The sequence below is a fragment of the Lonchura striata genome, chromosome 2 (genome assembly GCF_046129695.1).
Source record: "Lonchura striata isolate bLonStr1 chromosome 2, bLonStr1.mat, whole genome shotgun sequence".
Taxonomy (NCBI): Eukaryota; Metazoa; Chordata; class Aves; order Passeriformes; family Estrildidae; genus Lonchura; species Lonchura striata.
The window spans coordinates 29,870,630-29,894,845 of NC_134604.1; the positions used below are offsets into that span (position 1 = coordinate 29,870,630).

A 24,216-nucleotide genomic window follows, 5' to 3' on the forward strand; every position below is an offset into this window, starting at 1 on the left:
CCCCACATCCCCCCGATCTCCACGCCCTCCTTGCCCCTCAGCAGCCGCCCCGCCTTCGAAGCTTCCGCCCCTCCGCGGGCAGGTGTCCGCAGCCGTCGCCGCGCTCCGCGGACTGCCTGTCCCACAGGGAGGAGGCGAGGAGCAGCGGGCGCGCCCTGCCTGCATCCCGGTCCCGCATCCCGATCCCGCATCCCCGTCCCGCATCCCCGTCCCGCGGCACCTGGCGCGGCGGCCGCGCGCGTTGGCTGCGCGCCCCGCGGCCCGTGACGTCATGCTGCAGTGCGGGCGGGGCCGGGCGGGGCGCGGAGCGCTGCCGGAGGTGCCGCCGTCCCTGCGCGCCGCCGCCGCGGGAGCGAGGGCGTGGGTCCGGCCGGGACCCGCCGCCGCCGCCGCCGCCATGGGCGACCCTCGGCCCCGCGCCGCCGTCCTCCTCCCGCTGATCTGCCTCTGCGCCGCGCTGCCCGGCAGCGCCTCCAACAAAGGTGAGCGGCGGAGCGCCGCGGGCACGGTCCCGGGCGGCGGCGGGCGCTCCGCTGGGACCCACCGGCAGCCCCCGCGGAGGGGCTCTGGAGGGACACGTTGGCCGCGGATCGTCCATCCGTCCCCGCGGTGGCGGTGCGGCTCCGCGCTGCCCGCCGCCTTCGCCCGGCACGTTTTTGTCGGGGCATCTCCGCGGTCCCCGGCGGCCCGGGCTTTTTTCGTCCTTTCGGGCGCTCTCATGCCATCCCATCTCCATTCTCTACTTTGTCCATCTGTCATCGTACTACCACTTTTTTCTCCATTCTTTAGTCTCCTAGCTCTCCTCTCGCGTTTTTCCCTTTCCCACCCACTTGTCTTGCTTTTGTTTAGTTATCACTGGGTGGATTTAAATTCCCATCCCTTCCCTAGCATGCTGAGAGAGAATATGTTGTTTCTCCTCAGTCCCCTGCAATTCATAAAACACATTCCCTAGCTCCATCTTCCAGTCCTAGTTCATCCATCTACAATCTGTCCATAGGAACTGTTTTTGCATAGTTATGCTTTAACAATGCAGGTTGATTTTATGTATTTTATGTGATAAAGATGAAAGACCCCCAAATCACCCCAGTACTACAGCTGTAACCTTCTGAATGCAGTTGTTCTTTGAGCACACAGAGTGATGGAGAAAGGTGTAGGTTTCTTCATCTGTGGCTGTAGAGACAAGCCTGAGAGATTTATCCGAGGGGAGTCAGTGTGTTGGTAATCTGACAGGGTGGGAAAATCTGTAAACAACTGAGGGACTCGGGGCTCATTGGGGAATGTAACACCATAGGGTGCTTTCCATGCCTTGGAAGAGTCAGGGCTATGGGGTGGGTGCACCACAGAGCTGTGTGTGCCCTGACATTGGCAGGGGCATTTATTTGTTCTGCTCTGCTTCCGTGGGGCTCGGTGGCGAGGAAAGGCCCGTCATGCTCAGGATTCTGCCTCTCCTTTGTGAATTTGCACTCGGAAACATCTACCCACCTTTGGCAAATTATATTAGATTGACGGGAGCTTTCTTGAAGCTGGTAGGAGTTTGTATCCTGGTAGGAGTCTGTATCCTAAAAATATTCCTAAAATGTTTTTCTATTCTTCAACAACTCATTTCCCGAGAAATCAGATTGGTGATTCCCAAGTTGCAGGTGGATGCAGCAAAGGATTTATCTCTGTACCATCAGCTTGTTACCCCAGCAACAGGGCACATTTGGCATTTATAGCTCTGGATCCCCACCTCGGTGGTGTGGTGCATGGATAGAGCCGGAACAGAATGGAATCCGGTGGGGACAATGGGCGGGCAGGGGGAGACGCGGGCACTTGCACACAGGGAGGATTCCACCTGCATACTGAGCAGGATGGATGTTTCTCTGGATTTCCTACGCAATGCTTTATAATCGCAATCAATACGGTGGTGGAGAAGTGCCAACCCACGCTCTTCGCTGCCACACCAGGCTGGATCTGCCCACTCTGCCCTGCTGGCACATCCCCTTGCTGACCCGTCACCCTGCCTGCTGGACCCCCAGCCACCCCTGGCAGCACTCCCTGGCCCTGAAATGCACAAGTGCTTGGTTGCACAGGATGCTGCGCCTTTTGAGTCAACAAGAGGCCATGCCAGTATGGCCTTTCAGAGGACACTGTGCTGCAGAGGATGGAGTCAACATATTGGAAGTAGTGCCCTTGAGGGGAATGGCTCTATATCCTGCTCCCCACCAGCTCTGAGCCACGCTGTGCTCAAAGTGTTGCTGGGTTGTAATAAATCTTGGTCTCCAGGGGGTGGGAGAGTGGGGGATTATCTGGGAATGGGGGTTGTAACTAGGCCATGTAATATAATCTCTGAGGCCCATTTGGCAGGGAGTGGGCATGGGGGAGGGGTTTGTCATTTGTAATGATTTTTTTTCCTCTCTCCCCTCCTATCCCCTCCCTTTCCCTCCCCCCAACCCTTTATTTCTCCCTTTCCCTGCCCCGGAGCCTGTGTGATAAAGATTAATTTGCTATTTCTGGGCCTGTGACATTTTTCAGAGCCTCCTGCTGGCTGCTGCCTCCATGCCAAGCCTGGCTGGGCTCCAGCCAACGGGATTAGCAAGGAGGGCCCAAAAGAATATGGTGCTCACCATGGAGTGGGAAATGAAAGAGCAAGGGGCTCTCAGAATAGGTTGTTATGTGCATAGGATGGCTGAATGAAGGTGTACCTGGGCATTGTGTAGGTCCTGGGCCTCAGTCTTGAAGGTGTAAGGCAGAAGTGATAATGCCTGCGTTGTCCTCTGGGGATACCCCAAGGGAAGATGTAGGCTGGATCCTTCCATTGTGGCTTCATTGAGCTAAAGGGTTTAGTATTTGGAATATGTCTCCAGGCTGAGGTTACTTCTGCCTCTTGAGTTCACTTTTTTTAGCTGCTTCAGCTTTTCTGGGCACCCAGGTATCTCTCCACCTATTTTTAATAAGATAGTAATGAGGACACTAGAAGGAACACATTGTTTCTGAAGAGGTCTCCCATGAGTAGAACTAAATAAAGATAATTTTTTCTCCCAGCCTATTTTAGATGTCTTTATTTCTAGAGAAGAAGGTGGTGAGGGGTGGTTGTTACTTATCAGGGGATGAAATTCTTCTCTCTTCCTACTGAACCTGCAGTTGGTGGCTAATACATTCCTGTCCTCCATCCCTTACCCCAAATCTGCCCCAGCAAACAAGCACAAACCATGGATTGAAGCCGAGTATCAGGGCATCATCATGGAGAATGACAACACCGTCCTGCTCAACCCGCCGCTGTTTGCGCTGGACAAAGATGCCCCACTGCGCTATGCAGGTATGTGGGAACAGATCTGCCAAGGTGGAGGGCAGGGACAGACTTATGGACAGTAAGGGACACAGTGACATTCATCCCTGTGCTGGATCCTAACTCTCTTCAGGAAACAATCACCTCCAAACCTTGTTCTGGAGGAGGTCCCTAGTGAAGTCTGGAGGCAATTTGGGCACAGCTTGATTTAGGATGCTGTGAGCTGTTTCCTTGGGGAGAGGAGCTGAGGGTGGAGCTAGCTACTTTTTGACGCAGTTCTGCTATTTCCAAAGATCACATGCACAGTGCTGAGTCTGTGAGCCCTGGAGAAAGCTGGTAGGGCACACTTCCTTGGCAGTGCTACATCCCCTCACCGTGGGCACAAATCCCCGGAACAAAGTCCATGCTTTCAAGGGTTGTATTCCTAGTACTTGCTTAGGCCACGCCTGGAGTTTCCTCATGCATTCTTCTTCAGCTTTGGGAGAGTAAATGTGGTCCCTGTGAGCTGAATTTTAGGGTTTAGGTGACCCTATCTGCAGCTCCCTGCGGTACTCTGCGCATCCTGCGTGTGTGGGTGGATGAGACATCGTGGATCTTCGTGCTCTGGCTATCTGCAGTATATGGCCCCTTTTGCCTCCCCAGAGGGAGGGATGTGGAAGGGAAATAAGGTGCTCCCCCAGGACTGTGTAGCACTAATAAATGTAGCTTGAGCCTCGTAACCTTCAATCTTTCTTGATGCTGGTCAGGACTCCTTGCCGTGGGAGTATTCTCCAGTAGATGGCAATCTGCACCATTAGTGGCTGTAAGGGCTAGCAGGAGGAAATCCTAGGGAGTCAAAAACTGCTCAAAATGAAGGATGATAATGGGGGAGAACAGAAAGTGTAAGTTAGAAAGGAAGAAAATATAGGAAAGGAAAGAAAGGGATGTAATGTGCTCTCCTCAGTCCTTTTTTTATCCCCTTCCTCTTTTTTTTTTTTTGTGTGTACCAGGTGAAATCTGTGGCTTCAGGATCCATGGGTCAGGGGTACCTTTTGAAGCTGTGATCCTGGACAAAGCTACAGGAGAGGGGCTGATCCGGGCCAAGGAGCCAGTGGATTGTGAAGCGCATAAGGAGCACACATTTACCATCCAGGCCTATGACTGTGGAGAGGGACCTGATGGAGCAAATACCAAAAAATCACACAAGTAAGTTCATGCAGACATTGCTGCATGCTACAAAATGTGATCTGTGACAAGAATGCAAAGGAAAGTTGCTGTGGAAACACTTTGTTTAGTCAGAAGTATTTTTCTTTAGCCATGACATTGTAACTCAACATGCTAAGAAGACCCAAAGAGAAATGTTCACTGACTGTCACATGAGTGAATACAGAAAGGAGGTCTGTTTGACAGCAGTTTCTAAAAGTGGTGTTTTACATTGTTCCATAGAGGTAGGAGGTCCAGATTGCATTATTATTACTTTAGCTCTTTCTGAGTGGTTGGAAACCATTGTCCAAGCACCCGTGTGACAGCATTCCTGCACTGAAATCAAGGTGTCTTTCCTTGTACTTGCTTTTGACAGTTGGAAATCAGAGTGGCGCTCTTTAAAATAATGCCTTTGAAATTTAGGTGGTGCATGGCACGTAATCAGCCCAGCAGTTCTTATTGGTGTCTCTCTGCATCAGGGCCACAGTGCACGTGCGAGTAAACGATGTGAATGAGTTTGCTCCCGTCTTTGTGGAGAAGCTGTATCGCGTGGCAGTGACGGAGGGAAAGCTGTACGACCGCATCCTGCGTGTGGAGGCCATCGACGGGGACTGCTCGCCGCAGTACAGCCAGATCTGCTACTATGAGATCCTGACCCCAAATATTCCCTTCCTCATTGACAACGATGGTAAGAATCCACACCCACCATGTGCACATCACTGTTGTTGTTCTCCTGCTCTGCTCCTTCTCTGCCGGCCCCATCTGAAGGCAGAGCTGTGCTGTATAAATTTTCCAGCACTGCTGATCTGTCCTGGAGAGAGCAGCAGCATCCATTTTTTGGGATGCTATAACTTGTTACAAAGTGACACTGGGCAGGGTGACTCAACTCTTTTTTGGGTGTTTTTGTCATTGATCAAAGATATGAGTGATTTTTAGAAGGAACATCTTTGAGGAGACTGTCTGTCCTCTACCTTGATCTCTTTGTCTTGCAAACCAGGGAACATCGAGAACACGGAGAAACTGCAGTACAGTGCAGATCGTGTCTACAAATTCACAGTGACAGCCTATGACTGTGGAAAGAAGAGAGCTTCTGATGATGCTGAAGTGGAAATCCAGGTGAAACCCACCTGCAAGCCCAGCTGGCAGGGTATGAAACCTCCAAACACATTTATCTCTTCTCTTTGCTTTTGCTCTGCTACTACTCAGTCCTGCTCATCACAAATGTTTGTATATACACATATAAATTTGTATGCCCATATATATGGTTCAGTTCTGGCACCAGCCCATCTCCATCAGGGGACACAGCAGATGTCTAAGTCTTTTGCAAAGGCACTGAAAGGTAAATTCTAACATTATAAAATCATTCCTTGGATTTCTGTGATCTGCCATGTGTTTGATAAGGCTCATAGACTGTATTCAGCAAAGATTGTTTTTGGGGCTGTTCTTCTGGAAGGTGTTTGTCTTTTCCAGTGGTGATGTGTTCCTGCAGGTTCACCTTAGTCAATTAGAATTAAGGGGAAATCAACGCAGCTAAACACCTGCTTTGCCTGATAAGAGAGGCTGATCAGCTATAGAGTGGTGACACACCAGTATTAGCTGTGGAAGCTGGGACCTCAGATTCTGTGCTTCTAAGAAATCTTTCCGTGCATTGATGCCAGCTGCGTAAAGCTGTGTTTCCAATGTGGAAAGGGCCAAAAATTTAGACTAATCCATAGATGCCACTTGTGTGTATGCCAGGTTTTCTGGCCTTGTGTCCTTGGCAGTTCCTAATCCCTCACTTTTGCTCCTTCCCATTAGGCTGGAATAAGAGGATTGAGTATACCCCTGGCGCAGGCAGCCTCGCGCTCTTCCCCACCATTCACCTGGAGACCTGTGATGAGCCACTGTGGAACATCCAGGCCACCGTGGAGCTGCAGACAAACCATGTGGCCAAGGGCTGTGACCGGGATAACTACTCCGAGAAGTCCCTGCGCAAACTCTGTGGTGAATTGGTTCTTTCCAATGGGCTGAGGGCGGCTGTGGCACAGCACCCTGCTCCTCACACAGCAGAGGTGCCGGGGAACACATTCCTCACGTCTGCTGTGGTCACTGGGGTGGGAGGACACTGAGCTTGTGTGTTGCACTGAGGGGCAGTGGGTGTTCCTGCCCACATCTCATGGAATTGCAGAATGGTTTGGACTGGAAGGAACTGTGAAGATCCTCTAGTTCCAACATCCCTGCCAGAGATAGGCCAGGTTGCTCAGAGTCTCATCCAACCTGGCACTGAACACTTCCACAACCTTCTAGTTTTATAAAGGACTACCTGTGCTTTCCTTGCTGGGAATACAGAGATTTCTGTGCATTGTCCCAGTATGCAGAGTCTGTGGGACTGCCCTTGGCACTGAACAAAAAGTCACGATTCTTCTCCAGACAGGAGAAGTCCTTTAGGCAACTCCTCATCTCTCTGTGCACTGAGACATTACAGTGAGGCTTCCAGTGCCCACTTCATTTGATCCCCAGTTCTCAGGCTTCTTATTCTCCCATGCCAACATTCCTGACTCCCTCCCTTCTTGGTAGGTGCTGCCTCAGGAGAGATTGACCTGCTGCCAGTGCCTAGCCCCACGGCAAATTGGACGGCACGGCTCTCGGTGCACTACAGCCAGGACAGCAGCCTCATCTACTGGTTCAATGGCAGCCAGGCCGCCCAGGTGCCTGTGGTGAATGGGCCGAATGGCCATGAGGGGCTGAGTGACCACTTCACCCTGTCTGTGTGGATGAAGCATGCCGTGGTGCCCAGCAAAGGCAGGCGAGAAGAGGAGACTGTGATCTGCAGTACAGTGCGGAGCGGTGAGACTCCTCCCGGGGTGGTGACACTTCTGCCCACTGCCTCTTAACTCCTTAGAAAGGAATTGTCCCTGCAAGGTGAATCTCTGACATTCCAAAGCAGGACTGGGGCAGGGGTTCCTCCTTAGGAACACAGCTTCTTTAGGTGTCCCTTTTCCTCGGAGCACTCAAGCCTCCTTTGAGCACACGGTGCTGAGTGCCAGTCGTGCATGGCAGCATGGGCTTCTGGTTTCTGGCTAGTGGGACAGCTCGGAGTGTGACACGTAACTCCCTGTGCTTGTCCCTGGCAGAGGATGGCTACTCCCACTACTCTCTGGCTGTGCATGGCTGCCGGATTTCTTTCCTCTACTGGCCGTTGCTGGAAAGCGCAAGGCCTGTGAAATTCCTCTGGAAGCTTGAGCAGGTGAGGAAGGGTTTGCATCCTCCCCATGTCCCTTCTGCTTCTGCCCTTTGCTGACGCCGTGCTCTGCTGTCTGCTGCAGGTCTGTGACGACGAGTGGCACCATTACGCCCTCAACCTGGAGTTCCCCACGGTCACGCTGTACGTGGATGGCGTCTCCTACGACCCCGCCCTGATCCACGACAACGGCCTCATCCACCCGCCGCGGCCGGAGCCTTCCCTCATGATCGGGGCCTGCTGGGCCGGTGAGTGCCCGCTCCCCACGCTGTGATCTCCCCACGTGGGGAAAAAGGGGTGCAGGAAGACCTGGGAGAGGTGAAAGAAACACCACCCAGTACTAAATGATGCAAATCACTCTGCAGCCATCCTGCCTGCTTGGCACCAAAGCTAGTGTGGCTCGTCCTTCCTCGTGGACCAAGGTAGTAACAGCTCAGGAGAAAGTATCACTGGCATCTTCCTGGACAACAGCCATAGAATATGCAAGGGACAACCAACTTTCAAGAAGAGGAGAGTTGAAACCCTGTACCTCATTCAGGCACTGGCATTTCTATCAAAGCCTTTTACCAGAGAGCAGGCAGTCCTATTTGTGCTGCTGATTGTGTTGATGGAGATTTCTCTGTCTTGAGGGTCTATATGAAAAAGTCATAAATCCTTGTGTACAGGAATTGGGTTGAAAGACAAAAATTGGATAAAGAACAAAGTTAGGCCACTACTAGATTAAAAACTGTTCTATGGGAATGCAAGGCTCTATTTCTCAGATCCTTCAGTTCTCCTGCTATACTGAAGCAGGGCAGAACTAAAGGAATTTTCCTACTGCTTGCCTGCACTCCAGCAGAAATTTCTAGCAAGATCAAATCTTTTCTGTACTGCTGCTTCTCTGAAGTCAGAGATCTCCCCACAGCTCTGTGCTCTCTTGATTGACATTCTGCAGACAACCAATATAGATCAGCTTGGGACCCTCTCCTGGAGCTATCTGAGTCTCTAAGGGATGTTGAGAACAGAGCTGGTTGTGAGCATGGCTAATTCCCAAAATAGATAACACTGGGAAAGGACTGAAAAACTGCAAACACTATAGTTTATGCCTTAAGTCAGTTACTCGTCCTACAGTCTCAGCATCAGTTTTGTGAGAGGAACTCTGCCCTCTGTCATCTGTGATGTGCTGCCTCTAGGGCCGAGGGGTGCACTGCTTGGCACAGAGCTGTTCTTGGGGACTGGCCAATACAGGCCCTTGTAGAGATACTTGCCTGACCCTGTAACTACCATCTAACAGTGCCTTATTGCTCATCCAGATGTTCTCCTTTTGCAGAGGAGAAAACCAAAGAGAAAACCAAAGGAAGTGAGAATGCCACTGACTCTGTGCAAGGTAGGGAAAAGAAAGAAGATGGATCTCTTCCCCTCTTGCATGACTATCACTTCTTGCATGGTGCCTTCCTCATGCATCTTCCCCAGTCCTGTCCTGCCATCTCCCTCCACCGTGGGAGGAAACATCTTATTTGGCAGATTGGTCCTTGATACCTTGGTACCTGTGGAGCATGAAAAGGCTGATGGAAGGACTGTAGCCTGCTTTGAGAGTTGGAGTATGCTTTTTGTGTGTACTCTTGCCTGACCATTAAAGCTGGTCTCTGAAGGACACAATAGCCATTAGAGACATCAGGAGATGTCACCTCATCCCTAACTATCTGTGGAATGCGTAGTTTCTTTTACAAGCCCTCACCGGAAGCAGAGTGAGAAGGGGACAAGAAATTGTTTCCATCTGGCATTCGGCAGTTTGACAGAAACTTCTCTATGCTACCCAACGTTCACTGCCCTTGTCTTTTTGTTGGTCTGTTTTTCTCGCTTTCCCTCATCTGGAATTTCAAAAATTTTCATCTTCTTTCTTCAGCATCCCCTGTCTTCTTCTTGTTGTCTTTGTTTTTCCATGTCCTGTTCAACCCTCTGTCCCTCTCTACCTCCCTTAACATCTGTATGTCCCTCACATTGTTGCTTTTGTTGTCTGGGCTCTTCCATGCCCCACGCCTCCCTCTGTACTCCACTACCTCCCTTACCTCTGTAAAACACTCACACTGTTGCTTCTGTGGTTTTGCTCTCTTCCTCGCCATGTCTCTCACACCCTCCACCTCCCATGTTTCCCTCAGGAGATCCTCTGTCGATACACCACTACTTCCATGGTTACTTGGCTGGCTTCACTGTGCGCCCTGGTAGCTTGGAGAGCCGGGAGGTTATTGAATGCCTGTATGCCTGCCGTGAGGGGCTTGATTACAGTGACTTCGACAGTCTGGGCAAAGGGATGAAGGTATGCCCATCTGCCCAGCTTGCATGGATCTCCTCCACTCTCCTCCCTAGCCTTGCTTCCCAGGGCTTTGCCTGCTCCCCCACCTCAGACAACTCCCCAGCTTTCTCCTACGTGTCTCTCTCAGCCTGGGTTCCTGTCATTTGCCAAGGAACCATGAGTGTTTTCTTTTCTTCCACCTCTAGGTTCATGTGAACCCCTCTCAGTCCCTGCTCACCTTGGAGGGTGATGATGTGGAAACCTTCAACCACGCGATCCAGCACGTGGCCTACATGAATTCCCTGCGCTTTGCTACCCCTGGGGTCCGGCCACTCAGGCTCACCACTGCTGTCAAGTGAGTGGGCAAACCAGCACCTCTGGCTCAGTTCAGCAAGAGGGTTGCCCGCCTCTCTTTTGACTAAAGTTACACTGACTCACTTGGTATTTTAAAATAATTGTATTTTAAAATGGTCTCAAAATGGGTAAAAATCTTCCTGAAAAGAAATGATAAATGATCCACTATCCAAATGGATACTCTAGTACTGGATCCTAGTGCCTATTCAGAACTTCTGCCTCCATTCCCAGTGTTCCAGACATGTGGACTGGTTTTAATTTTCTGTGTTTGTCAGTGTGACCAAGCCACCAGATCCTAGTGCCACACATCTGTGTGTTGCACAGCAGGCTACAGGGAAGCTTTAGGAGGACTATTGGAAAAAAGATATTCCCTTCACTGGAACTGATGGGCAGGAGGCGATCTTTTATAATATTGTTGTTGGAAGTTTGGGGCAACTGATGTTTTCTACTGATCTCCTTCAGGTGCTTCAGTGAGGAGTCCTGTGTCTCCATTCCTGATGTGGAAGGCTATGTTGTGGTGCTACAGCCTGATGCCCCGCAGATCCTGCTGAGTGGCAATGCCCACTTTGCTCATCCTGCATCAGACTTTGAGGCTCCAGAAGGAATTCCCCTGTTCCCCAACCTCCAGATCACCTGCTCTATTTCTCACCAGGTGGAGGCCAAGAAGGATGAGAACTGGCACGGTACTGGTGAGTGGAGTACAGGGCAAGGTGTAAGAGACAAGAGTTGCGGTCCTGCAGAGGAAGCAGAGCCCCTGTAATTACACCCGAAAGCGAGAGTTTACAAATTTAGAAGCCGGGCACATTGTCAATATGTAGGCTAATCGGCTCTTATCCCTTTCTGCTCCTCCCTGTACTTTTTCTATCCACTCAGTTCCTTTGCCTTAGCTCTCTCCTAATTCTTTCCCAGGCTGCTCATTCCTAATCCCTTTTACATTTTACCTACATTTCCTTTTATTGAATCCAGTGCTGGATGGATGTCCTGTCTGCTACTCTCTCTACTCCTGCACTTACTTAGTCTCATCTTACTTCCTTCTCTCCTGCTTTCTTTCTTATTTTTTCTCTTCCTGTCTCACTTATTCCTGCGAATTCCCAGTCAGTTTCCTCACACCCTACAGTATCCTGTCCTTCAATTTCTTTCCATCATGCTCAGATAATTTCTCTGCAGTCTGTGCTCTATGTGTCCATTCACTTCTTTCATATCTCTTCTGGTAATAGGATTTTTTGCTTCTACTTTCTGCTTAGAAGCTTTGCCTTTCCTCATACAATGACGAGTTCCTTGACTTAAGAGCAGATTGTTCTCAATCCTGCTGAAAGCAGTTAGTTATTGAATGTGGTTGCCATTTTAAAGAAGATAAGATCTCAACCATGGTAACCAGCAGTGTGAGACAGGGAAAAGCTTTCAAAAGCGTGCAGGGCCTGGAAATGTGTGAGTGTTGTTCCTAATTTGCACACTGTCATTGTCAACAAAGTCCTTACAGCCAAGATGTGTTATCATGAACCAGACTGATAATAGTATGTTGTTCTAAAATAAAGTGATTTTAATATGTGCATAGATAATGTCATTAGAACCATCCTGAAACAAGTAATTAGACTGACAGTGATTTTGCTTAAAGGTCAGTGCTAGGTGGAGAAGGAGAAGTAATTACATATGATGTGAGCACTCTTAGGTAAGCAGGTTCCCCTCTGAGTAATTCCTTCCTTCTCTGGTGGCTGTCTGGCTTTCTGGCCATATCTCCTTTCTGTTTGCATCTCAGTGACAGACACACGAATGTCAGATGAGATTGTGCACAACCTGGATGGCTGCGAGATCTCACTAGTAGGAGATGACTTGGACCCAGAGAGGGAGTACCTGCTCCTGGATGGGGCACTGCTGCAGCAGCGGGGCCTGGAGCTCGTTAACACCTCTGCCTACCTGACCATCACAGGTACGTCCTCTCCATGCTCACAGCTATCTAGTTATGCCTCTGTCACCAACTGTCAGGCACCACTGGGACAAGCACTTGACGTTAGGATGTGTTGGTGTATTTTGTGACACTGAGATGTAGCCATTTCATGAACTCCCGCCTTTTGGAAGTCGCTGACCATTTCCTTGGGGAGGTGGCTTTTCCTCCAGCGCAAAGTACTGGGACAAGGTGTCAGCTCTCACCCAGGCCTGTATCACTTCTCCTGACTTACTCCTTGGGGTTTGGTGTTCCCAGGTGTCAGTAGCATTTTGTGTGACATGACAGGGACAATATATCCCACAACTTGGGGACTGGTACAACACTTTCGTACTCCCCAGAATGTAACAAGGCTGTTGCTCTCAATCCTTCCTTCCTTTCCACTTGTTTTAGCAATGCAAGCAGGGATTTCATCAGGTTCTCCTCAGCCAGTTCCATCTCTGAGCCCTTCCCAAAATTAATGAATCCGGCATTGCCTTGGATCCCTCTGTAACCTCTAGCTGCTGCAGTGTTAGGATGCCAGGTGACTTTGGAGTAGGAGCTTCCTCACCCCACCCCTCTCTTCTTGTCTCAGGAGTGGAGAGCATTGCGGTTTACGAGGAGATCCTACGCCAGGTCTCCTACCACATCAACCATGGTGCTGCCCTCTATGAAAGGAAGTTTCACCTGTCCTGCACTGAGATGAACGGTCGCTACTCCAGCAATGAGTTTACTGTCGAGGTATGAGACTGATCCCTGCACACAGAGATTCTTCTGCATGCATGGGGAGGACACGGTGCATGGGAATGCACAGAATGTACCACGGACACAGGGTTGAGTCCCCTCACTCTGGTCTTTCTGCAGGTGAATGTTCTCCACAACATGAACAGAGCTGCTCATCCTAACCATATTCTGAGCTCCCAGCAGTTTGTGCACCGAGGTCATCATTTACCTGCAGAGCTGTCTGGGCACAGTTTGGCAAGCACCCACGACAACCCAAGTATGTAACACTGTCTTTTGGGTTTATTCCTTTAGATCAGGATGCTCATGTTCTGACATCCAGGCAGAACCTAGAATGGAGGATTCCTCTCAGGCTCCCTGCACCCATTATCATTGTTCTCATTATACTGTCCTGTTCCTCTCATCATTAGCCAGCAGACTGCAGTCTCTGTCAAATTGTATTTTAGAGTATGCTGCAACAATACTCCTCTTGAGGGATATTCTTGATGTAGAAGCAGACTGAATTCTACACCTCAGAAGGTCTAAAAAGACTATCTGTAAGCTGACTTCATTCATGCACCTTGCAAAGTTGCTGTGTGGGCTTGTATAAAGTAATTTCTGAAAGAAGCTTCAAGAGCAGGAGAGAAAAGTGAGTCAAGACTGCCACTGCTCTAAAGAAAGAAAGGTGGTGGTCAGCAAGGCAGGAAAACACAGCAGATGACACCACACAGACAAGAGGAGAATTCTTACCACCAAAACAGAGGAGAGAAGCCTGAAAATTAGACTAGGTGTTTCCCTGTGCTGGTAGCCCTGTGCCTCAGGCATGACCACACACCAATCAATTCCTCCTGGGCTATGAAAGCTCCAGGACTTGCTGCATACAGACATTTTGATCCCCTGTTGTAGGGGACATGCAAGGCACCTTTGAGCTAGCTTTTGCTTCCAATAATGGATATCAAGTTGGTCCAGTCCTGCAGCTGGACTGGAGGACTGGAGCTGGACTGCCCTGCACTTCAGGGGCAGCCTGTGCCTTTGCCTCTCCCTTCCCCAGCTCTGCCTGCTGGCAGCAGCAAACTTGTCCCTGCTGAAGAGAACCATACAAACAAATTTGTGGAGGGCCTAGATAGATCTTGCAAGGAAGGTGGTTATCTGGGGAGTTGGGGGTCAGTCTACAGACTAAAACAAACATGTAGGAGTTAGGCTAAGGGTCTTAGATGAATTTCAGGTTTTCTCCTGTAGAGAAGCCAGGCTTTTGCCACAGGACTTATTAGAAGTCCATCATAGCATTCACATTTGTTCCATGTGCAATGAAGGCATCTTTTGGCTTCTGGCTTTCTCTACTGCTTGTGCAGAAATCACTCTCTTTTAAAATCATCCTCAAGCCCTTAGAGGCTGTCCTCAGCACACATTTCTTTCTCCTTCCCAAGAGCAGGATACAGATATATGGAGTGCAACATATTCTGGCGAATTCTGCAGATAAAGATGTGCAGAGTCTACAGGCCAGGCTGGCATCACAGGAACTGCCTGTGCCAGTGGTACAGTCAAGTCAGGCTACATTCCTGCACAGACCAAAAACCCAGGCTCTGCCCAGGGATCTCAGTTCCCACGTGTCAGCTTGGAAACGCATGTTTCCGTGACAGACTTTAGACACAGCTTCTCGCTTTCTTTCTCCAAAGTGGTTCCCAGTGCTGCCACTGTCATCATCGTGGTGTGCGTGGGCTTCCTGGCACTTATGGTGATCCTCGGCATCCTGCGCATCCACTCCCTGCACCGCCGGGGAATGGTGCAAGAGGTCCCTGGGGCTGCTGAGTCGGGGCACACCAGCACTGGAGGCAAAGAGAGTGACATGTTCTGGGACGACTCGGCCCTCACCATCATCGTCAACCCCATGGAGGTGAGGAGTGGCCACTGCGGCCGGGGCTGGGCGGGCAGCTGGGCTGTCAGACCCTTCCCCTTACCCCATCTCACCTCCCCAGTCCTACCAGAGCTGTCAGGAGAGGGCAGCAGGGAGTGTGGAGGGCAGAGCTGGCGAGGGCGTGGAGGATGATGATGACAGCACCGACTCGGAGACACCTGACTCCCCGGACAGCACTGACATGAATGACCGGCACATCATTGGCAAAAGTGACGTCTCTCACCGCTACTAGGAGCTTTAAACACCCGCCCAGTGGATCCCCCCAAAACATATGGCAGGAAGGAGGAGGTGTCTTACTTTCAACTTCTTTCCTCCCCCACCGTGTACATATGTGCTCCTCCCTCATTGATCATTTCTCCCTCCCATGTTCCTTCATCTTCTGCCATTCTCATTGTGGACATTCCCCACGTTATTGACCCCCCATCTGGCTCTCCAGAAACATGTGTTAGGGCACTTACACGTGATGGTGGCACGGTTCAAACTGTGATGCAGGTCTTGGAAAGAATGGAAATCTGAAAGGCAGAGCCAGCCATAGGGCTCAGAGTGGGGTTTCTCACAACCCCTCCCCAGATATTATATATATATATTGTATATTTTTTCAATGTTGTCATTTGAGGTTTATTCTCGTTTCATGCAAAAAAAAAAAAAAAAAAAAAAAACCACCAAAAAAAAACAACCAACAAACCACTGCAGCTTTGTGTCGCTTTGTAAAATTGTCAATACTCCTAATACTAAATGAATGAAGGTAAGAAAGATAAGGAAACAAAGTGGATTTTAAAATAAATGGATTTCAAATAAAACATTCAGGGCTTCTGCAGTTTTTCACTACATCCAGAGAAAGAAACAGCATAGCTTCTAATGTGAAACTGGAGCTTGTCCAGAGCATGTATTTACCGAAATTACTACATTATCTCAGGGAAGGGTTACATTTTTTAGCATGTGATGGAACAAGAATAAGGGATCACTCACGACCCCTCCTGCATTTCTGAGACTCAAAATGCCCTGTAAACACAATGTAGCCTTCCCCAGGACTCAGTGCTAGGGACCCACAAAAGAACAGAAGGCATTCAAACTTGTTGCAGGCAAATGTAGCACATACAGCAAACTGAATTCTTGAACACAGGAAAATACACAAGGCTCTTTCCATACACTCAGTGCATCAACAGAAACTGGCCAAATCTCCTTAGCTTCATCTATTTTGTCACATGGTCTGCTTTCTTTATCAGTATGATAGGATATTTTTTATAACAGGAGCTCCAGTTTGTAGAACAGACCCAGCACTTCTTGGGGAAGGAGGCATCTTCTTTCTGCTGAGCATGGAGGGGATGGAAACACAACAGATCAAGCACAACATGGCTCTGAGCCCAGCAGTAGCACGAGTTGCTAGGATAGTGCTTCAGAGCAGGTTGTGCTTCTTCCCTGGATCTACTTGGTCTGGTTTTTCAGACCCTGCAAGACAAAAAGGGGCTGTCAGCTGCCTGGCACATCCTGGGGCAACAGCTGCAACATGTGAGGGACTCTAAGGAAAATCCTGCAATTTGTTGGCAGCCAAGGTTGAGAAATCGTCCTTAAGGGCAAGAAGGCAGTACAGTAGGTGAGAGTGGAAGAGCCCCTCTGAGGCCAAAGGTTGCAGCACAAGATCTCTGCTTGCTGCAGTTCTCTCAGATGTTTCAGCTCTAGCCTGTCTTCATGCCCAGCTGTGCCCATGTATGGTTGTTACTAGATCCAAAAGAAGTGAACATGCTGGAGTAAGACACCCTTAACGCTTTTCTGCTTTGTCTCCTTCCCAGTAAATTCTATGCCTTTGTTTCATCAAGGGAGTTTACAACAGGAACTGTCAAACCAATGCCCTGACATCTTGAAGCACTGGAATAATTCAAGTCTCCAGAAGGAAAAAAAAAGGCTACACTGCACATTGGAGCAAAGATTTTGGCACAAAATAGTTATTGTGTCCTGAGAATGCCTGACCCAAATCTTATCTGTGACAAAAAGCACCGCCTCTCAGAGCCCTGCAAAACACCATGTCTCAAGACCACGATGTCCCTGCACCTCCACAGCAGCTTCAGCCAAGTGCTACAGCTTACAATGTGGAAGAGGCCAAATGCACGATGAGTTCGTAGGTAGCCATCATGATGGCTGCGTTTGGGATCTGGCGGATCAGGTGCGCCAGGAGCCCCCGGTATAAAGCCGAGGGTCCCTCTTCACAGACCACGAGCTGCAGAGTCTGCGTAAAGGAACGGTACCGCGACCCTTCCTCTCGCAACCGCGTCCGAATGACCTCTGCAGAGACAAGAAGGGAAGCCACATATTAGCAGATGGATCCTACAGGCGTGGCATCTCCCATCAAGGAGAACAGAAGCAAGGAGAGTGGACCCACTCACCGTGTGGATATGCAATGCACGTAGCGCATGTTTTGGAGACAGCAGCAGCGCTCATTAGTCCAAAGAAATCGTTGTTGTTTGGTGGAAGTGTGAGTGATGGGGAATGGGAATGCTGGCTGCTTCTCAGCTCTTTTTTCAGTGCTTCATAGATGACAAAGTGTATGATGGTCTCTGACACTCCAGCATAGGAAGCAGTGATCCCACGGTAAAATCCACGCAGGCCTTCTGTGCGGTACACGTGCATGGCACACTGGAGAGCGTTTCTGGCCATCTCCCCCTTCACCCTGGAAAGAAGGGAGGGGGTTAGGACAGCATACTGCACCCCAACCTATAGTGCTGCCATAACCCTCTTGCTCAGCCTATGACTTGCCATGTTCTGATGAGAAATTGCAGACTTCTCTCTGCCCACCAACCCCCAAACCAATCCTGGTGTGACATGCAGCAGCTTGCACTGCAGGCCTGCCTTACCTGGCTTCCAGCTGCATCCTGGTTTTCACTAGCCAGATGGGGTTGGTGAGTGTGGCTGAGCTAATGCCTGGGGAACAGAAGAGGAAGACTGTGAGTGCCAGGATCACGCTGCCAGTTTGTGAAGAGGTGCTGATCTATCAGCTCTCTGAGCTCTGCTTGGCAAGCTGCAGGCATTTGCAATTTGAGAATGACCTTGAGAAGAGATATTTAGGACAGACTATTTGATTCTCCTCCTCCCCTATTCCAGCCTTTGTCTAGTGATAATTAGCTCCTCTGCCTCCAACAAAATGCTACTACAGGACCGGGTGTTACAAAGAGGCAGGAAACAGAATACTAATTTTTCAGGAGTGTAGGATTTTGTTAGAGAACTGGAATATATCAAGAGAAATGGTTCTGTGAGTGGTCTAAACACTGCCTTCTCTCTCACAGCAGAATAGAGCTCATGATAGCAGCTGAAAGGATAAAGACATGACTTCAAGAGATGAGCCTAAGAAGAATGAGGAGTGAGAAAACATTGTGGTCACGCAAGGAACTCACTTGTCCACATGTGGAGGGAGAAAACTTCAGAGCAGCAATGGAGAAGGAATGATACACATAGGCATTTCCAGACAGAAGGACCTCTTGGCTTTGATTTGAGACAGAAAAGGCTCACCTGCACAGGCTGCTGCTAATATGTGTACTTTCTTGGACTCCGGTACCAGGACAGTATTAAGCCTCTCTTTAGCAGCAGAATAGGCAGCAAAATATATAGCCCTGGTTAGAAAAAAATACAGAAGAGGTTACATCTCCCCTATGAAGAGCAGAGACATTACTGTGTGGTTTCACTCCAGCTTTCCTTACTCCCATCACAGTTCTGTCTAATGTGACATCAGATACCATTTATACCTGGCCCCCAGCAATCATCTTAACACTATGATCAGAAGTTCCAGAAGATGTCTGTGTGAAGGGGTCCTGTGGCACATGAGCACAAGGCTCAGACTGCTTTCAGAAAACGTAGTGACAGCTATGACACAGGTCCCTTAAAAAGTGTACAACATGAGGCACTGTTGTGGAACAGTACTCACCGGGAAGGAGCAACCCCAGCGAGGTTTGGACCCAGACCTCGGAACAGGGATCGTTTCCCTTCCTTCTCAAGGATGGCCCTACAGAAGGAAATTAACAGAGAAATCAGCAGAATAACTAAGCTGGGGCCTCTCCTGTTCCTCCTCCATCTTTGTTCTTCATTATTTCTTGTAGCACCCTCTCCTCACCTCCCATGTTATCCTTTTTCTGCCCTGCTCTCATTTTCTTTCCAAACACTTCTCCTCTCTCCTTCAGTCATAGAATCATGGAACCCCTTGGGTTGGAAATTACTTTGAAGATCATCTAGTTCCAACTATTGTGCCATGGGCAGGGACACTTTTCACTAGTCATTGCATCCTATTCTTGATAGTGCCATCCCTCTGGGTCTGATCAAACCACTAGCTGAGACATTTCTCCCAGACCCCTAAAGCTGCCTTGCAGAGCACAGATCACTAGTGAGAAGCAGATGTACCTGTGCTCTGATCAAACCTTCTATTGCCCTTGTGGCTTCCAGAGCCTCAGCCCAACTCTCTTTCTCTCCCCCGTCACACCCTCCACCCGATGGCCAAACCATCACCTCCCTGGTGCTAACAGGCACACTGCCCTGTCCTACTCACCTCAGCAACTTGAGCACTCCAGGAGATGGTGGGGTGGGATTCATCAGTCTCACACTCATCCCTGACAGCTGTACCTCTGGGAGGCACAGAGGCCGCAGTGCCAGCTGGGATGACTGCAGACGTGTCTTCACCACTTCCAGGGGGCAGGTCAGGATGGCTCCAGCTGTTCCACCACATCTAGGGCACAGCAGCACATGTAAGAATGACCTCTGTGCCATAAACAGGGTGATAATTCTGACCCTGCTTGTCCACAACATCTCCCCTCTGGGAGAGGAGGTTAGGCACCCCAGCCTGTGTCACACATGGCCTCCTGCTCTGACACTGATTAACGTAACAGCTCAGCTTGAGACATCATCTGGCAGCCTCACTCTGAAACCTTACTCAGTATTTGAGACAGAGTCCCAAGTCCATGGGGACTCAGCAGTCCCCCAGAGCAAACATTTCTGCTGCCCACCCTCACTGCAAAGCCTGCTGCTGAGGTCACCAGGCACCGTGGCCCACACTTTGCCACAGCCACACCGGATCACAGAGGGGCAGCACGGAACTCTCCCACCTCTCAGCCTGCCTGTGTCTTTAATCCCTAATTACATCAGACCCACATTGGCAAGGCCCTGTAAGCAAGGTCTGTAGCTTCTGCCAACAGCCAGGCTCTCTCTAAGCCTGGCTTTCTTAATGAAAGAGGACTCTGACCTTCAGCAGGCAAAACCTATTTTTGGAACTCATGAACCATCTCCATCAATGGCTCTCGTCACACTGCAGGAATGATGAAAGGACACATACCCCATTTTTCCCTTTCCACCACCCAGGGACAAGTCAGAAATGACACATATGGTTCTCAGCTTCTGCTCCTCTAAATCCTTTGACTGATAATTCTGCTCTTCTAGAGGATGTTCATTTTGAGATGAATTTGCATGCAAACCATGCAGGAGGCTTTGGTAAATAGACGATTGTTCACGTTTGCAACAGCCAAAATTGCTTTGTTTCACAAGAGATGGAGGCTTAACAAAAAGTTCACTCTGCTCCAAAGAAAGAAAAGGCAACCAAAGAACCACAAGATATCAGGGAAGAGTCAGGTGTATTACATATGACAATGCAGGATAGCAAAGAGCAAGAGTTCTGAAAAATTAATTTGAAAGAGTCTATACAGCTCAGTGAACATACATGGTATTCTCACAGCCTTTGTTCCTATGCTTCAACATCATTGCCAAGAGGAAGTGGGGGGTAAAAAAAAAAAAAAAGAGGTCTGGATGCCTATCCAAGAGTTGAAGATATGGCAGCTAGGATATTATGGAGCTGATGATGCTGGCAACTAGCTATGCTATTCCATAACACTCATGTGGCTTTGTCAAGCCCTTGGCAGATGTACACAGTGGTGGTGACAACTTGCAGAACAGTCCATCAGCAGCAAATTCCCTCAGAAGGTATATGACGAGTGGTGGGAGTCTGGCAATGTTCTGACTCCTGAATTTAGCTCCAGCTCAGAAGACAGCACCTGGCAAAGCAGTGAATATACTGGCTCAGGTTCTCTGGGTGAACAAGCTGACCAAGCACAGACTCCAAGACACAGCCTATGTAGCAATCCAGAGTTGTATGAGGCAGGGTCTGCTTTCACAAAGGCCATGTTGATTCTTCCCATACAGACCATATTCACTCAGGGATCTAACAGTCCTATTCTTTACCTTAGATTCTATTAATTTGTCTTATACAGGCTCCAGACTTGCATGCCTGTTGCTTCTTTGAGCAGAAGTACAGTCTCCAGCTCAGGAGAAGACTGAGTACAGAGGTACAGTGGTGAGAGATCAAAGTCTAAAAGGTCCAAATAGGGCAGTTTCAACTCCTTATCTAAAAGCTGAGGAAACAATACATCAGGAAAACACTGAAACAATTGCTTGGTATACTAATAATTTTTCTCTCTCATAGTGAATAAGGAAGCAAAAGTTTATGTAATGTTCTCTTAATATCTAATTTCTTCAAGAAGTCCCCACGTGCAGTGGTCGGGATCTGAGTTTGAACACACGCTTCCAGTATATATAAAATTTTCCTGAGGTTGTGTTCCTGAAGCTATGATGCATACAGATAATTAAAAAGTATTATAAAAGCAATAATAACAATTAAAGGAATTGTTGTTCCTTAGCATAGTGGCCATTTAATCAGCAGAAAGAGAGTGTGAGGTGAAGGGTCACTATGAGCTACTGTGCCTCAATGGTAAGACTAAAGAGGAAAAAAGAACATCCATTAATTAAAGCTAAGGAAATGAAATGTACCAGTTCAAAACTAGAAGAAATATCAACTGTGACGTATTAATGTGCATTACATGATGATACAGCTCCTTACACTCTATGGAAGACATAGGTCTGCAAAATTCTTCTATTTCAGGAGAAATGGAAAATTATGTGTCATTACTCTACAAGCAGGAACTAAAGCAATTTCTGCAAAATAGGATGAAGAGCAGTTGAAAATGAGTACAACATGTACTCTCAGAGGAAAGCTGTGGCAAAAAGTGCTAATTGAAGAAGGCGGGTAATTTTACCTTAGAAAATGGTACTTGCCTCTAGATCTTGCTTTCACATTTTAAAGGGGAAACTGACAAGTTTGAGGTGACAGAAAAATAGGATTAGTTGAGAAATAAAAAATACACTGTTAACATTTTTTAAGTGATCTAAAAAGTGTATAAGCACATGCACAGAGCTGACAAGGTTTGCTGGTAATTCATGTTAGCTCTTACTTAGGCTAGCCAAAAATTAAGGTGGCTTGAAGATCTTAATTTAAGAACAGTAATGCAGACAAACCTGCAGTTAAACCAGGCTTCTACCTAGGATACAGACAAATAAAGGTCACCTACAGAAGAGTAGGAGAAATACCTCCAGAACACTCTCCCAGCTTCCCATAATTTTCAATTCAGGGATTTCCTCAGCCAGAAATATTGAATTGCTTTTAGTAGCCTTCAACACATCCCTTTTCATTCATCTTTTTAAAATGCTTCCTGGACACATAAGAAGCCTTTACCTTCTACTATTCTGTTGCCAGGAGTCCCACAGTTTAACTGCACACTGTGGAAAGAATTGTGTTCTTGCATTAGCTCTGAACAAGCCTCTCACAAGTTTCTTTGGCTGGTCCCCAGTTCCTATACTAGAAGACAAAGTGGAGAACTGCTTCTTCATGAATGAGATCCTGTTTTGTTTCATTACATAAACCAGTAATATTAAATATAGTGCAGCAATAAACTGAGCTTCTCATTCATCTCTTATTATCCCCGGGGTTTTAATTAGCTGTAATTCAGGAGTATTGCTTAATGGATGAGGTCAGATACAGACTGACAAAAGTTCCCACTAGTGACATTCTTGTTACTAGCCAAACTCTCAGTTTTTCAGGAACCATGGTGGAAAAAGACAGAGAAAAGTTTAAGAAGAAAGCTAAGAAAGATAAATGTATTAAGAAATTCTAATACGTAATGATTATATAGTTCAAAGGATAAATTAATAAAAGAGAATAACATATACAAAGTAACAATGGGAACAGAGAGGACAGATACACATATGCAAAGATTGACATAGCACAAGAACTGCATTAGCTGCAGAAAACTGGAAATCTACTAATTAAAAGCAAATAAATTATGTGCGATATTGTTTATGCTGTATCACAGGCCTCACTGCCACACGGACTCCAGCAAGTTGGTGGGATTTGGAAAAGGATTAGGTGGCTGCCTAAGCAGAGAACTTGTGCAGTTACTCAGACAAGTCCGGAGGACCACATTATCTTCTGCTTTAGGGCACCATAAACTTGAAGCTCATTGTTTTGAGACTTTTGAGAGAGGAAGGGGGAAACGCCACGGGACAAATTACTTGCACAGGGGCACGCTTCTAATGCAGAGAGGCACGGCTGGGATCCAAACACCTGACTCACCAGAATCAGCCGCACTATTTAAAGCCAGAAAAGTGACACAGGAATCTCAGCCATGCGCTGATGGAGAGAGCTGGGCGCCCTCCCGAGCACATGGATGCCCCGCTGAAGGGGCCTCGTGGCGCTCTCGATCAGCACCCCGCTTCCCTTGCCCCGCATCCCCGGCAAGCTCCGGCTGCATGAAGCTCCACGTCCCACAGGGAGGCTCTCCGTCTTCCCAAGCCCCGCAGCCAGGCACTCCCCGCGGCGCTGCGGGGCTGCTCCACGGCGCCGAGCCCCGATCCGGACCGGGCACAGCCGCGCCCGCGGGCGCCGCTCTGCCCCGGCTCCCGGCGGCGGCTGCTGCTGGACCCGCGGCCCGAATCCCGCCCCAGGGCGCCCTCCTGCCCCCGCCCGGCTCCCGGAGCTCTCACCCTCCGGCGAGCAGGTGGAGCAGCGTGCTGTGCTGCGACATGGCCCCGCCGCTGCCGCCCGGCCCCGGCCCCGGCGCGGCAGCCCCCGCCCGCCCGGAGGAGGCGCCCGGGCGGCGGCAGCGGGAGCGGCGGGCGGGGCGCTGCGAGGGGAGCCGGGGCTCCTCCGCGCGGAGGTACGCGTGAAAATTCACGCAGCTCCTTTGGCCCGGCCACTCAAGGCTCTTCCACTAAAAACAATGGAATCATTCCCTTCCCCAAGCCTCTAAACCGACCCCCCAAACTTAAACAAGCTCATCTTTGTTTTGCATGTAGGGGAGCCAAGGCAAACTGATTTTTTTGACCACGGGAAAGCGATGGGTCCAAGAGCAGAGCCAAGTGGTTCTTGATGTTCGTCCTCGCTCATGGGACCACAGATGCTTCTTCAGATGTTTGGGTTCATATGAAAACGGGCCAATGCTCTCCACAAAAAAACCCCAACCGTCTGAATAAATTAGACCCATGACTTCAAAGTTTGGAGGATCAG

General features: G+C 49.1%; 2 protein-coding genes across 3 annotated transcripts; one reads left to right on the plus strand and one right to left on the minus strand.

Annotated features, from left to right (window-relative positions):
- The first annotated feature begins 350 nt into the window (after positions 1–350).
- CLSTN3 (calsyntenin 3) lies at positions 351–15,652 on the plus strand. Its single transcript, XM_021549136.3, has 18 exons — positions 351–482; positions 3,176–3,298; positions 4,258–4,453; positions 4,930–5,138; positions 5,448–5,597; positions 6,248–6,433; positions 7,007–7,276; positions 7,564–7,676; positions 7,756–7,918; positions 8,980–9,036; positions 9,809–9,966; positions 10,149–10,297; positions 10,759–10,985; positions 12,053–12,223; positions 12,813–12,958; positions 13,082–13,217; positions 14,614–14,831; positions 14,914–15,652. Exons 1-18 carry the CDS (start codon positions 398–400, stop codon positions 15,082–15,084), a joined length of 2,928 nt encoding a protein of 975 aa, XP_021404811.3. The 5' UTR covers positions 351–397; the 3' UTR covers positions 15,085–15,652.
- On the minus strand, positions 15,621–23,762 carry LOC110480859 (solute carrier family 25 member 33). Of its 2 annotated transcripts, XM_021549138.2 has the most exons (7): positions 23,694–23,762; positions 19,381–19,557; positions 18,766–18,843; positions 18,354–18,454; positions 17,702–17,768; positions 17,234–17,517; positions 15,621–17,132 (listed from the first exon to the last, which is right to left on the minus strand). In XM_021549138.2, exons 1-7 carry the CDS (start codon positions 23,732–23,734, stop codon positions 16,933–16,935), a joined length of 948 nt encoding a protein of 315 aa, XP_021404813.1. In that variant the 5' UTR covers positions 23,735–23,762; the 3' UTR covers positions 15,621–16,932. The 2 variants fall into 2 exon arrangements, with proteins under 2 accessions (XP_021404813.1, XP_077637388.1); XM_077781262.1 differs by lacking the exon at positions 23,694–23,762 and having other exon boundaries at positions 19,381–19,669.
- Between the last annotated feature and the right edge of the window lie 454 nt (positions 23,763–24,216).

Bases quoted from the DNA above. Each gene is read 5' to 3' on its own strand.
- CLSTN3 (XM_021549136.3), top strand. From the start codon at position 398: ATGGGCGACCCTCGGCCCCGCGCCGCCGTCCTCCTCCCGCTGATCTGC. The intron at 5,139-5,447 runs GTAAGAATCCAC...CTTGCAAACCAG, and splicing joins CTTCCTCATTGACAACGATG to GGAACATCGAGAACACGGAG. The intron at 12,959-13,081 runs GTATGAGACTGA...GTCTTTCTGCAG, and splicing joins GCAATGAGTTTACTGTCGAG to GTGAATGTTCTCCACAACAT.
- LOC110480859 (XM_077781262.1), bottom strand. From the start codon at position 19,637: ATGTTGTGGACAAGCAGGGTCAGAATTATCACCCTGTTTATGGCACAG. The intron at 18,844-19,380 runs GTGAGTAGGACA...TTCCTTCTGTAG, and splicing joins GGAGTGCTCAAGTTGCTGAG to GGCCATCCTTGAGAAGGAAG. The intron at 17,518-17,701 runs GTAAGGCAGGCC...CCTTCTTTCCAG, and splicing joins AGGATGCAGCTGGAAGCCAG to GGTGAAGGGGGAGATGGCCA.